The sequence below is a fragment of the Juglans microcarpa x Juglans regia genome, chromosome 2S (assembly GCF_004785595.1).
Source record: "Juglans microcarpa x Juglans regia isolate MS1-56 chromosome 2S, Jm3101_v1.0, whole genome shotgun sequence".
In the NCBI taxonomy this organism is placed as follows: domain Eukaryota; kingdom Viridiplantae; phylum Streptophyta; class Magnoliopsida; order Fagales; family Juglandaceae; genus Juglans; species Juglans microcarpa x Juglans regia.
In genome coordinates this window covers 27674562-27689975 of record NC_054597.1, presented here as the reverse complement: position 1 = coordinate 27689975, position 15414 = coordinate 27674562, and the positions used below count along the sequence as shown (strand labels likewise).

General features: G+C 33.5%; 1 protein-coding gene across 6 annotated transcripts; it reads right to left on the bottom strand.

Annotated features, from left to right (window-relative positions):
- Nucleotides 1-354: 354 nt before the first annotated feature.
- On the bottom strand, nt 355-5788 carry LOC121253657 (NAC domain-containing protein 75-like). 6 transcript variants are annotated; one of them, XM_041153654.1, is made up of 7 exons: nt 5238-5783; nt 4721-4999; nt 4193-4370; nt 3294-3877; nt 2455-2757; nt 1832-1951; nt 361-942 (listed from the first exon to the last, which is right to left on the bottom strand). In XM_041153654.1, exons 2-7 carry the CDS (start codon nt 4850-4852, stop codon nt 853-855), a joined length of 1407 nt encoding a protein of 468 aa, XP_041009588.1. In that variant the 5' UTR covers nt 4853-4999; nt 5238-5783; the 3' UTR covers nt 361-852. The 6 variants fall into 6 exon arrangements, with proteins under 6 accessions (XP_041009591.1, XP_041009589.1, XP_041009588.1 ...); XM_041153657.1 differs by having other exon boundaries at nt 355-942; nt 1749-1951; nt 4721-5788; XM_041153655.1 differs by having other exon boundaries at nt 360-942; nt 1832-1948; nt 4721-5785.
- Nucleotides 5789-15414: the final 9626 nt, after the last annotated feature.

Genomic DNA, 15414 nt, shown 5'->3' with positions numbered 1-15414 from the left:
CAGTAGTACCACTCTTTCGTTTGAACTCGACTTGCTTAATTAATTAGGATTTATAGGAAACTATAATTCTTTTATTCATACTTTAGTGTCTTAAAGAAAAGAAAAGTGGAGATCATGGATATTGCTGGCCACTTAGCTAGTTGATTTGATCTGTTAATTAAACCAGATAATGTCTATATAAATTCAATTTGGGCAGGATATAGGCATTGGAAATCCATGCATGTAAGATACTTTTAGTTTAATACTAACGAGGAGAACCCATCATGTTTCATTGAAAATTCCCCAACTGATATTTCTATAAAGGGAAATCATACGAGTAGTACTGAACACCTTTTTATACTTTACTATCAAAGTGAGTAATGACAGAACAATTAACAATTAAAGTATTTTTGCAATTTCCACAAACTCTCTCTGGTATATTGTTTATAAAGAACAAGAAAGAGAGATTATACAAACATCTTAAAATAATAAAACAAAAAGAATATCCATAAAGATGATATTGTAATCATAATGGTGATGATTTTCATGCAGGGCTGTATTTCTTTTGGGCCCTTGGTTCTCTTCCGTTTGGCAGAAGACGGTGCAGCCTTTCTAGGTTTCTTTTCTTTTTCTTTGTTTTTTCTTTGAGTCTCTCTTTCTTTCCAACATGCAGGACTGTTTCACATGCAGTTAGTTCGGTTGAGAGCCACCAGAGCTTAGCCAGGCCCCCAGTAAAATGAAAGAAAATGACTTTGCATGGTTTTCTTGGTCTCGTGTTGAAAAGAATTGAGGAACGTTTCGAGTACTAATGATGATGGTAATGATGTTGTCTGTATGCATGGGTGTTGTTTATTCTCTGTTGTTTTTTTGCTCCTACCCATGATGATCCTGGTTGTCAGGGTCAGGCCAGAAGGACGAATACTTCAACCATTCTGCCTCTTGAGGGTTTTGGATGGATGATTCCTTCAAGAAAATGCAACCATGCATCATGTGAACATTAGGGTTAGGTTTATATTGTAGAAAAGAAAACTATATACTCAGGAAAATACTGATAAAAAACCGCCTCTTTAATCCCTTTCTACCCCACAATAAAAATGCATGTCTGTTGCTGTGCCCTTCATCTAACGCCAAACACGAGGAAAAATAATATAAGCTAGTACTATCATTCCGGTCACTTCATCCAAAAGAGAAAAAGAAAAAAAATAAAGAAGGAATGCATGTACTTAGATCAATTAAATACATAACTATGTTGCTTTGATTATATGGAAAAATGCTTTAATAGACCTTCAGGATCAGTTCATATTAGCAGGCAAATAATAAAAAAAATTCCCCTAGAAAAGTTGTCTGTACGCAGTGTATAATGTATTCCTTATTTTCTCTCTTTAGCTAGCTAGCTTAGTACTGTAAGTTTCTTTAACTTCCATAATTGATTCTGCCTTGTGCTTTTAATTTTCTGTTGAAATTCGTCATCAACATGATCTTTCGCTCTTTCCATTCAGATAGAATAGATTATCTTGTCTACTATAAAAGCCTAATTCATGATATTGTAGCTAACTAGCTAGGTGCCTGCATCTTTTATTAGAGGGGAGGTTGATATACAGTATATATATCATTATAAAATCACTAGCTATATATGACACCAAAATAAAATGAAAGATAAACGATAAAGTACAAAGAAAAAAAAATCTTCTGTTTTCTCTCTTTAATTTAATTTATTTAATAAAGAAATTAATTTATCTTCCTTTTTATCACTTTTAATCCTTGTTTACCTTTTCTTTCTTTTCTCCTTCGGTAGAATTAATTATGACAAATATGGGTCTCCGGATTTCGGGATCAAAAAATTCATACTCACTTCTTTGATGTTAGTTGAAGTGCAACCCATGATGAGTTCCTCCAAACCAGATGCAGACCTCCCAGCTCCCAGTTTATGATGCTGTTGCTGCTGCGAATGCTGTTGCTGCTGCTGCTGCTGTTTTATGCATATTCAAAACACAAGAAAAACTGAAATGTAATTTTTTGTTTGTAGTACTTTTGCAAACAGTATTGGAAACCGTAACAATTGGCTACGCCAGAATGTGTATGCACGGACATTATACAGTGTGTGTGTGTGTGTATATATATATATATATATATATATATATATATATATATATATATATATGGTAAAAACTCAGAACATAATTTACTGAGTTGCAACTTTAGTTATGCCCATTCAAATAAATTGGAAACTGATCTCACTATTGAGTTTTCGATCGATTCGAGCCGCTGAACACTGAAATTAAAGAAACAAAAGGAACCCACTGAACACTGAAATCATATAATTAGTAAACAAACTAGCTAGAAAATTAAACCCACCAATTAAATATGTACGTAGTTTGGACATGTTGACGTACGTGACTCAGATTACTTGTGGGATATCAGAAATAAAGGGAAATTAATTAACGAGGTTTATATACGTTGCTTCATGATCAGTACCTGGAAATTTTCATTCTCGAGCATTATTCTGGAGATGTGGTACGGGTCTTGATCGAGATTAATAATGGATGTGTGGTGGAGGGGAGGTGTAGAGATGATGGTGGAAATGGGAAGTGAAGGCCTGGCGCTGACGTGGAAGGCTGTGGTCGCAATCTCCTGATGCGCATGGTGATGTTGCTGCTGTTGGTGATGATGCTCATGGTGGGCCATAGGATGTGGCCTCTGGTGATGATCTCCCATCTCTTCGCACGTGCCAGCTGATGCTTGGGCTTCCCTTGCAGTTGAAACCTCTCCTATTCCTACCTGCAATATTAATATTTGACACCACGTTATCATGAGGTTTAATGGCTATCTAGCTTGTCCATTTTCTACATACAAGATTAAGAAACATTAATTAATTTCGGTTTATTGCAACCTTTTTTCGTGGTTAAACCTGGTTTAATTAGCGGAAAATAATATCAAGAGATCAGGTCCATATATAGAGTTTTCATCACTAGTACTTCTATGAAAAAATCTAATTACTTGTAGATGTTGAAAGCAAGGTGCTACGAGTAATTAGCTTTTTGAGTTCTTTCCTTTAGTACTTTTATTGTTGTGAAATCTATATCATTAGTTCTATGTCAAAATCTATTAACCTGTAGATGTTGAAGGACAACATGCTGTTGATGAGTAAGGCAGTATGCTAGGTGATCAATTAATTCATGATCTCAATCTATTTACTCTCATCTTTTTGTTTCATGGTTATTCATTTGTTTGATTTAAAAGGTCCATGCATATGCATATATGGAAGTTTCAGATATAAAAGCCATATTGAGCGAATGAAAAAAGATCATATGCACCTCATCAAAGCTTTTCCTGAACGGGGCAAAGCTAAAATGGTGATCAGATTTGAATTGCTGAATGTCCATGGCATTGTAACCAGCTGACATTTGATGAGCATTAACCCCAGGTGGTGGCGAAACTTGATCATGATCTCTTTGGGGAATCATTTCCCGGGAGGAAGAACAACTCCCACTGCCACTATCTCTCCTGCTATTAGGCTCACTGCTTCCTTCTCCAGTGGTTGCACTACGCTCAGACCAATTGCATTGCCTTGGCTGCGTCTGATAGAATATCTTTGAAACAACAAGCTCCCCTTCTTTCTCTTCTTCATGCTGACCAAGATGGTATTGATGCATGACCCAGTTGGTCTTTTCGGGTTTGCGATTTTTCCCAAAATTGGTGTAAAGCACAAGTATTTTCTTGCACCCCTTTTGCTTGCCATTCACCATTACAGGCCTGGTCTTTCCAGTCTTGTGCCACCTTGTTTCTCCCCCTTGCAAGTCGCATTCGGTTTGAATTTTCCTTCTCTTTCTTGTCCCGGTTGTGTAAGCTTTCGAAGGTCTGTGGAAGAAATGTTTGCTCAAGCCATCTCTTGTGACTCCTGCAAGAAAAAGTGCAGCAGCAGTAGCGCCAAAATCAAAGTTAGGTTGACTTAGGTATAACAAACTGAAAGACAAGTGGGATATCTTGAAAGTCGTAACAAATGATCTCTCTCTCTCTCTCTCTCTCTCTCTAGATATATATATATATATAGGAGGAGCATATATTAAAAAAAAAAAAACATAGTGCATGAAGTCTCATATTCGGTTGAGACAAAAGAGTTTTTAGTGAGCCCAACAACATTAAATAATTAATCACAGAGAGAGAGAGAGAGAGAGAGAGAGGGAGAGATGATATGAGATTTTGTGATGATCACCTGGAAGTTTTTCAGGATGGGTATAACAAATCCCATCCTCTCCTTCAATAGTAGTGATAAACTCGTCTATCAAAGGGTGAGATTTCATATCTTTGGCTTCTACCTTTGCTTCAAGGTGTTCTATCAATTCTTGGTCTGTAGGATCAAATTTCACTCCTGCAGGTAGACCTAACCAGTCCTGGAAACTCCATTCCAACTCTCAATTAGTAAACATGAAAGCCAACAAAAGAAAAAGAAAAGAGATATAGATCATGAAAAGCAAGAAAAAAAAAGAAGCAAAAAAAGAAAAAGAGGACCCTAGCTTCCATTAAATTTAAAATTTGTTCTATATGCATGAAAAGCAATCACTATATATATATATATATACAATCACTATATATATATATATATATATGGAATAATGTTAGTCTCATGATAAAACAAGAAGCATATTTCTTTTTCTTGGTTTGATTCTTCATATGTAAAGATCTTTATGTTGAAGCCAATAAGAATATTATAATAAGAAAATATTATATCCTTTATACGTACCGGCTTGCCTTCGAGCCTGTGTCCACAACCGGGGCACTGCTTGGATCCACACATCTGATGCTCTTCGAGCTTGGCATCGATGAGATCAGAGCTGCTGATGGAGCCCACAGTACTACTACCACTCTTATTCATTGCTAGCTCTTGCTGATCCCTTCCTACAGAAATATTAGATACTATCTAATTCTTAATTTCTCTCAAGCTGAAATCTTCTGTGAAATATTTATCCCTGTATGGCGGCAGATCACTAGTACTCATATCCCAGCTTTGCTAGCTCTCTATCTATATAGGAGAAATCAAAAGATTTGATTGAGATCTATACAAAGGGAAAGAGTAAATAGATAATAACAAAGGTATGAACAACTACTTTGGCTATGGTTTCCAAACGTAATTAGTATCCTCCTAGCTAGACATGAACCTCGAACTAATTCTGGTTCATTACTCAGATAACATGAAGAATCGAACAAACAAAGAAACGCTGGAATAGATAATAACAATGAAAAGAAGAGAGATTGAATACATCATGTTCTTGAACATGCCAGGAAAATTTCAATTTACATGAAGAAACTCAGCAAACCAAGATGAAAAATATGCCCAGAATAGGAATACGGTATATTCTCCATGGTAGAACTGATAAGGAAGAATAAGAGGAGGAAAAAAAAAGAATAAATTCAGAAAAATATCAATAAGTAGAAGAAGAAGAAGAACAAGAAGAAAGGGAGGAAAAGAGGAAACTGTCACAGTAGGATTGAGCTATAAACCTGCTTTTTAACCACAAAAAACACCAGAATTCCCTCCCTAGCTAGCTACTTTAACTGAAAACAGTGTGAGAAAGAGTGAGAGAAGAGAAAAAAGGAAAGAAAAGAAAAGATGCCCTCAAAACCCCTATTTAGCACCTTTAAGCCTTTGCCCATTTAAGAAGCGCATGTAGGCGGTTTAGAGAGAGAGAGAGAGAGAGAGAGGGAAACCGGCCGGTTGGATTTTCTAAAGCACGAGGGGTTCTTCCACGCCTTTGTTTTAGCCTTGACTACAAAAGCAAAAGGCAATTAAGAAACGGCCTATATACACAGCTGTTACTAAGGCACGCACTCAAAAGTAAGAGCAACCCTATCTGTATTTTGCTTATAATATCTTATATGAAACGATCTATCTCTCTCTTTATTTTTTCTATATATATATATATATATATATATATATATATATATATATATTATTACTATTGTTTCTATAATTTTTAAACTACATTATATTATATAGCTTTACTCTCACGAAATTACATCATAGTAGTCTTAAAAATAACAATTAGTTTGCAATGAAAGTACTACATCATCCTACAAGAAAACTGTTTATTTGTAACTAATTATTTTCAATAAAAATAATTATTTCCTATCAAAATGAGTTTATTTTTATAAAAAATAGTCGTTATCGTCGTTGATAATCCATCGCAAATACTTTTTTTTCGTATATATATAATATAATATATATATATATATTTATATTATCGATCGATCATCAATGCATACTACAACATATATAATCTTTTGCGATCGAAATATTTACAGCGAATTTTAAAAAGTTGGCGCTGATCATGTATCTTTTTTATTCGCAAGAAAAAAAAAACTTAACGACGGTGATTTAGTATTAATTTCACCAAAATTAATAGCGGCATGCAAGCAGCAAATCGCTGCCAAGTGTAGATGATTTCGACGATTGACACTGCTCGAAAGGAAATACTACCACAATTGTGACACGTCGACATATTTTTGTCGATGTTTTAATCGCACAACTAACCATTTATAAATACATTAATTTCATTGATAATCTAACCCTAAATATGTCACCCGGCCTCTCTTCTCGTCCACTACACTTCTGATTGTACATATTTCTCCATCATTCCCATGCATGTTTTGTTCTAGCTAGACAATATATTATGTTTAATAATTTAGTTGGACATATAAATATTATGGACAATGCTCTTGATTATATATGATTTTATTTTCAATTAAATTACTGCTTTTATTTGTAATTATATATGATTTTATTTTCAAATAATTGAGTTTTGCTCTTGATCAAAAGCCAAGTATCAAGTACTATCCCATTAAATGTAATTTAAATATAGGAAATAATAAATTATATATATATGCAATTAAATTTTTAATTCTATTTTTAAAAATAAAAATATTATTAATGACATCAAGGCATAGAATTTTGCTCTTTTGAAACCACATCACCAACTATATATCGATCAACGTACATGATATATACAAGAAAAACGGACTTTTATGACCAATTTATTGCAACCAAACGACTATTCGCAACTAATTTTAATTGCAACTAGTCATTTCGCTAGAATTAACTAGTCATAAAAATCCGTTTTTCTTGTAGTATATATATTTATTAAACAACTAGCTAGTAGTGCTATAAAACCACATGATCATCCACTCCAAGTTTTTTTTAATATTATTATATAATATATGATCATCAAATTAAACTAAAAATATAAAAAATATTAATTACTAAAATAATAATTCTATATACTTATCAAAGCATGCATGGAAATTTTCTTCTATGAAGCTAGCTAGCTAGGCATGTCATAAACTAACGTATAGTATTCTTCATTTTAATGAATGAAGTTATATATACCTAGCTATCGTGAGCATATATCGCACATATTTACGACTACTATAAGATGAAATAATCATTGGCCACCACTTTCATGGTCAAAGCTGGGGGAGATCGATGAAGTTATATTCTAACAAATATATGCAAGGAAAAAAAAAAAGAAAAGAAAAGAAAAGAAAGAAAGACAAGGGATTTGAGTGGTAAAAGATGAAACGATCGAGGAGGTAGGAGAATTATAGTACTCCATCTCATGATAATCTTGCCTAACAGATTATATTAATTAGAAGTAGTAAAGCAAAGAGAAAAATTTCATCAGCCATATATTATATATACGTGGGGAACAACAGAAAAGAGATAAAAATTATACTAAGGGAAAAAGGATGCAGGAAGGTAGCTAGGAGCGAGCTCACATGGATTTCGAGCTGGAGTGCTGATGATTATGCTTTTGCCATGAATGCTATAGCAGCTGCTGCAGATCAGAGAGAGAGAGAGAGAGAGAGTATGGCATTAGCAGATTGCTTGATAAGCAAGGCAAATGAGCGGTATACTTGATGGACCACCACCACCCCCTTTGTAATTAATCAGGATTTATATGTAAAACCTTATTAAAAATAAATCTACGAAGCTTCAGGCCAAAGCACCAAATATATATATATATATATATACGTGTGTGTGTGTGTAATTTTCAATTAAGAAAATCAAAATTTTTCAAAATTATATAATTTTTACTAATTAAAACGAAGTTTCAAAATTATATATTTTTTGTCAAAATATAATTTTTCAAAATCCGGTCTGAATACTTTTCCAACCTACACGAGTTAATTCGTTCATGTCGTGTACAGTACATGAAAATTATAGACCTACCACTATATATGTAGGCCCATCTTTGAAATCTCATGCATGCCCTTAAAAGTAGCTTGATTAGATGATGGTTTTACATTCACGTTTATACATCACATTCTTTCGAGCAATCAAGAGCTGTATAATGATGAAGCCACAGATCACTGCATATCGATGGCCATGATTGCTTCTTTTCCTGTTTGTTTGTTTTTTTTTTTTTTTCCCTCTCTTTTAAGTTAATTACTTTGTTTTTTTAGGAGAGCTATATCATAAATGATATTTGTAGTTATTATGTACGTCTCACATATTTTCTTTAAAAAAAATGGGTGAATCTAGAATTCACATAAAAAATTAATTTTTTAATGAGTAATGTTAGAAACAGTTATGAGTTGTGCAATCGCCATACATTATTTTTTTTCAGGCTAGAAATAGTCTCACATATTTTCTTTAAATATATTTATACATTTTTTTAAAAAAGGTGCGTGACATTTACACATTGATTGCAAAAATAATAAATTATTATATATATACTGTCTATAAATTATTTGTGAAGAACATTGCATGCATGTAAGAGATCATATATATACCTAGCATTAATGGATTTTAAATTCTTAATATTTACATGAGTTCGGAGAAAACAGAAGAGAATGAATTCAATTTTCATGTAACTAATAATCTATCGATCTCTAGTTATAAACGAAAAGATCATGATCGAGAGGGTCGAATTAAACCATTAATTAAAATTGAAACCTCTTTGATTAATTCCCTATTAATATTATGTAAAGGGATATTAAATTATTAATGAACGTACGTAGCATCAGATTACTAATCAGGCAATGGACCCCACATATCTTAAAACTTGTTTCCATCATCTTTGTCTTCTGCATGCGGCATAAATACATATCCTAGCTAGCTGATATTTATTTATTTATTATGAAATTTTATGAATTTATGATTAATTGCAAAAGAATATATAGGATATATATTAATTAATTGTTGATATTATATATTATATATTATATGTTAGCTATATAAAAATTAAAAGCAGCAAGAACATTAACATGCAAATTACCCATCATTGTGTTTGTGTGTGTTTTCGCCGACAAATATCTTTTTGTCCATAAGACTGTTGAAGAGATGACTTTCGCTGAATATCTTGCATTGACTCCTTTTGCAAATAATAATTAGTTCACAAAAAGAGTGAAATGAAAAACAGAATTTCACAGAGGAGTGTGTACTTCAAGTTAGAAATTATGAAAACAAGGGCAAATTAATTATATAAGATTTAAAAAACAAAAGAGACATAACTAAGAAATTAATGATGTAATATAGAATATGGAAACCAATCGAACATGTTCTACACAACTTCTCTCTTTAAACCGCACCCTCTCTCTGATCTCTCTCTCTAATTAATTATCCACTTAAGTAAAAAAAAAAGAAAAAAAAAAAACCGATCTGAGCCGCTCTCCGATTTTTTGGATCTCAGATCTTCAAAATTTGATCATCTACGATTTTCACATTGAATAGTGATAGGGTATTTTAATACCCTATTACTACCTATTTACTACTTACATGTATTTGAATTTGAATTTTTTTTATCATTTTTTTAAAGTATTTTTTTAACATCTTTAATCATTAAGAAAAAATTAAAAAATATATAATTTTACTAATAGTCACTTCCTTAACCATTAAGTAAAATAAAAAAATTTTAAAAAAATAAATACAAAAAGAGTAGTAAATGGGTACGTAGTAGGAGGGTAGTAACCCTATCATTTTCCTTTCACATTTAGTGTGTGGGCCCCACACATCGATACATATTTACATATTTCTTTTTTTAAGTAACTTGATATAACTTCTACTAATTATATTTAGTTACTGGTAAATGGTAATTCTTTTGTTAATTTAATTGTTTATAACCAAATTAATTTACGAAATTCTATATATAGATTATTTTGATATTTAAAGCTACCATTCAATCCATGCCATATCCGTACTCCAAGTGGAAATGGCAAAGATGAAATTAATAAGTGATCAGGAGAATAGATTTTATCATTTCGTGTATGATTATGCTATTTAATTGATTATACAGAGGCAACTCATCAATTTATAGATGATTTAATCTCAAAATTTTCCAACTACTTAATGGAGAATTAAAAACAGCATAATCATTTATTACGAGACATTTTTCAATTGATTTTGTCTATTGCTGATCTTAAAGCTAGCATTCTTTCTTGTTAAAAAAGAAAAGGTCGACTATTTATTAATGATTTCAAAACCATGCCATAGAATTACAAATCTCAAACCATTATAGAATAAAACAAATGGACGACTGAAATTATCCAAGTACCCATGTATTTAGATCTCATGCTTCACCACTCAATGAAGAAATTGATTAGTCGTTCCTTATGTGATAATTTGATAAATAATCATATACATAAAGTAATAGAAGTGCATAATACCAATTTTAGTTATAAAGGGAAATCCTTTGAAGAACTCTTCAAAGGTAAAACCCTTCGGGGCAGCCAAACATAGGAAAGCCAATTTTATTACTTGAAAATCAATTACAAGTAATTTCTCAATTACAAAACATTTGTAACTAGACTCTCTTACTTGCCCAGACAATCAACCCGTTTGTCTTCTACTGCAGTAGCAGCCAGAACCTCTCGCGATCTTCAACCTATTGGCTTTCCCTCTCGAACTCCAGTCGCTGAACTGAGTCACTTCAACTCCGACTCGGAGTATGCATGCACTTAAAGAGAGAAAGGGAAAAACAATAGAAAATCCTTCGCAAGATTTCTCTCACACTCAAGTGCTTGGATCTCTCTCCAATCTCCAAACTCTGAGAAATAACTGATCAAAGATCACTTCCCTTAGCCAAAATCCTCATTTAAATAATCTGCCCAATATTTTATCTGTAGTAGGACTCTGCTACGGATTAAGTCTGTTAGGAATTTTAGGCACAGTAGGAATCTATTGACGAAAGGACTCTATTGGGACTGAGTCTGCTAACTCGTTTGTTGACACCTGGCGCTAAGTCTTCTCAGTAGATAATTGTTCTGTTACTGGACAACTCTTAACTTTTTGAACATTAGATCACATCGTCTTGACTTACCGACTCATTATCAAATAACCACTTAATTCAAATTACATGTTCATAGATAAAGATAAAATATAAAATATTTACATTCATTCAACAATAATTTAAACAAATCTCTATCATCCTAGTCATTTAATCCTAACCAACCACTGTTACATTTACAATCTCTCCCTTTAGTAGATTGGTGACAAAATACTCAGTTGATGAATGTAGTGTGTACCTGAATAAAAAAAAAAAAAACAACAACCAAACCAAGATCTCATGAAGGATCATTAACTAATAATAAAAGTTCAGTTCTCAAAACATTAACATGAAACCTTACATTGTTTGGTTACAAGTTACACCAAATATACCAAAATAGAAAATTAGACTTGTCTCTGAATTAAACCAGATTTAAAAAAATAAGTTCAATTAATCATTAGCAAAAAAAAATTAGTTGAGCTCCCCCTCAATGTCTCCCCCTTTTTGTCATCATATGTCAAAGGGTTGTTACTCAGCATCAAAATCCCTAACGCACCCCATAACCTACTGCACATCCAAGGACAACTACACTAATCTGTCGCTGATCTGCATTCCATCAGTGCACAGGGCTGTGATCTGCTACTCCATTTTAGTCTGTCTGACTTCCCATTTCTCAGCAAATGAATCAATCTTTTGGGATAGAAGATTGATTTGTTCCAGCACATTGGAAAGAGGTACGTAGGCTCGGGAGGAGTAGAGGCCGACCTAGTGGTGTGGGTTCTTTTCTTATTCAGAATAGCTTCTAACTTGATCACAATAAGAACCGAAATGGACCCATGCACTTTCCTGGTGGGCTTATTTGGTCTCAAGGGAACTTTAGCTATCATCACCAACTTAGTAATTAGACCACCAAATGGGAGACTCGACTCCTTTTCCACACGAGAGCGATGAATGATATCAATCACATGTCGTGGAAAGTCTATGGGTACAACCGTAGCCAAGGCAAACATAAAATGGGCCCTCTCCGAGGAAAGTTCAGTGTGTCTACTTATTGGCCATAAGTGTGTCAGCATTATCTTGGCTAATACTCTATAAGGTGGGAGCATCACATGTAGGGGCATCCTATGAACCCGTGGAGTCCACTTTGGCCCTTGGGGACTAGCAAATAGGCTGCGCATGACAACCTTCAATGGGGCCCCCATCCCCTTGTAGGGATATCTGGGTTCCTCTACTTCTGGAAGTTCATACATCTCTCTTATCGTGCCAGGAGTGATGTCAATTCTAACCTCCCTCATAGTGGAGGAGATGCTATAGTCATCAATATTGAAGTTGGCAAGGTTTGAGTAAAACTCACGCACCACCTCAACCCACAGCGTGGGTGAGGGGAGTGTGAGTTTTTTCCAGTGTCGCTCAATAAATATGCGACTAACGATGTCAAATGAGGGATCGAAAAAGTCATGAATGCTTACTCTATCTCACCTAACACAGGTCGATGAGAGAATACACTTCTCTATGACACTTCATCTTCAGGTGAAGTGAAGCGCTCAAATACACATGGTTTGGAGGTTTCAGGTGGAGGTTTAATAGGTTCTGGAGGTTTAATAGGTTCTGATGTGTGCCCCATGGTGTCCTTAGTTTGAGGGGTCTCCACTAGAGATTCCCTTTCACTTGCGCCACAAGAAAGCTGGGCTCAACGGGTTTCTTTCTTTTGGCTTTCTCCTTGAACCTCATCTGAAACACACCAACACACAGTACCTGTTAGTAAGATCATGCAGCTATAACCTTTTAGAGTACTCACAGTGTGCATCTTTATTGAAATGCTTCTATATGGTCCGGTTTGGTCCAGTTTTGAACAAAATTTAGGACCGAACCAGTATGTACCGATTTTGCATTTTTCATAACCGATTACATCCCGGTTATCCTCCTAAATCGGTACCTTCGGTTTCCGGTCTGGTTCTTCGATTTTTTTTAAATGTAAAAAATATATAATAAAGTATTACTTCTTATGCTAAAATGTTATTAATAATTTAATATATATTATGTTTAAAGTATACGATCAATTAAATTACATCTTTAAGATAAACTTTTATTTTATAAATTATAATAATATTATCTTATATATAATTATATTAATAACATATCATCAAACAAATTACAAATGTTCATATTTAATATTAACATTGTATGTTATAATTTATAAATTATAATATGAAATTATTTGATATATGATATATAATTATATATATTATATATAAAAATTTAATATATAATTATATATTATATATAAAACTTATATATATAAATATTTTGTATAATATATAAAATTAATTTATATATATATTTTTTCCAACAGGTCCAGAAACTATGGAACCGAAACCGGACCAGACCGATTCAAAACCCGACCAATCGGTCCAGATCGGTTTTCCAATTTCTCGGTTTAAATTTACACCCCTACTGTTAGAGCTCGAGAAAGAAGAGTGTCGTGGGTAATAGAAAATACCGGGGGGGGGGGGGGGAGGGGGCAGTGACTTAAGTCACTTAACTGGCCAACGTACTTCCCCCTTTATTGCCAAGTCCCTACTGGGACTTAGTTGATTCACCCATTAAGTCAGAGTCCCACTAGGACTCAATACACTTGAGGAGAAATATTTTTTATTTATTTGTTTTTTAGATTTTTTAGATAAAAAAATAACAAACAAACAAAAAAAAATTAAAACTTTGAAAATAACTATTGTTTTTCTCACCAAAAAAAAAAAAAAACTTAATACACTAAGCCAAGTTTAAGCCTCTAATGTAGCACAAGGCCAAGCATCATGCCACTCAGACTATCCACCCATATAGGAGATACACTTTCTCAGCTGTAGCCATCACATTGGTGGCTTGTACCTCATTAGTTGATCAAGCAAAGATCATTTGAGTGGGTGAGTGAGGAGCACATGTTTTTATTTTCTTCTCGCTTCTAGGATTATCTTTTTCCTTAGAAGTCAAACTTTATGCTAGGGCCTAGATACTTGAAAAAGTATCTCCTCCAAGCACAAGGTGTTTTGAGCTCTAGTCATGTCCATGGTTCAATTACTCATCTTTTTCCACAATGATTAGAGCAATGGTTTTTTCTCTAAGGACTTCATAGATCAGATCCATGTTTAGTGTTTGTCTTTTTCCACAATGATGAAACACTTGACTTTTTTCTATATGGATCAACCTTTATGCTTGGTAAGGGAAGAACTTCTTCTTTTAGTACTAGGTTCAAGTAGTATTAGTCAATTTAAGGTATAGACTTCTCCCTTCCTATGAGCATCTCTTTCTCTAATATATCGTAAACATTTGGGAGGTAGGGTTAGGTTCCTCACAATGCATAGAAAGCTGCCTTTAATTGCTCTACCATAAAGTTAGCACCCCCACTGTGAGATGCATAAAAGAGAAAAATGCTTCAATCCAAACAAGGCTGATTTGTTGAAGACCGGAATGCTCAAGTACTTGGAATACACCTTAAGCTTGCACCTTGCTCAATGTTGATTCCATTAAATCTGTGAGAAAACATGCTAAAAAAACTCAAACTAAAAAAAAAAAAAAAACTTAAACAATGCAGAAATTTAAATGCAAGTAAATGGTGAACCTTTTAATGCATATCATACACATCAATAACTTTTCTTAAAAATTCAAACCTTAACCCATCTAAGGGTTTTGTAAATAAATTAGCCAATTGATGTTCAATAGCCACATGCTCCAAGGACAATTTTTTATTCGACCAAGTCTCTAATAAAGTGATGCCTAATATCTACATGATTGGTTCTAGAGTGCTGAACAGGATTTTTTGAGATACTAATTGCACTTGAATTATCACTATAGCTTGTCATAGTATCTTGAGAAAAACCATAGTCTTCAAGCATTTTTTTTTTATCCAAAGAAGTTGTGTGCAACAACTCCCTACAGCAATGTACTTGGCTTCAGTAGTAGATAAGGAGGTGAAGTTTTGCTTTTTACTCATCCATGTAACCAGACTTTCACCTATATAAAGGTATCCTCCAGATGTGTTTTTTCTATCATCTGCATCCCCAATTCAATTAACTTCTGAATATCCAACTAGGGTCAAATTAGAATCTTTAGAATACCAAATCCTACAATCTACAATAGCACGTAGATATTTAATGATTTTTTTTTTACAGTAGTGAGATGT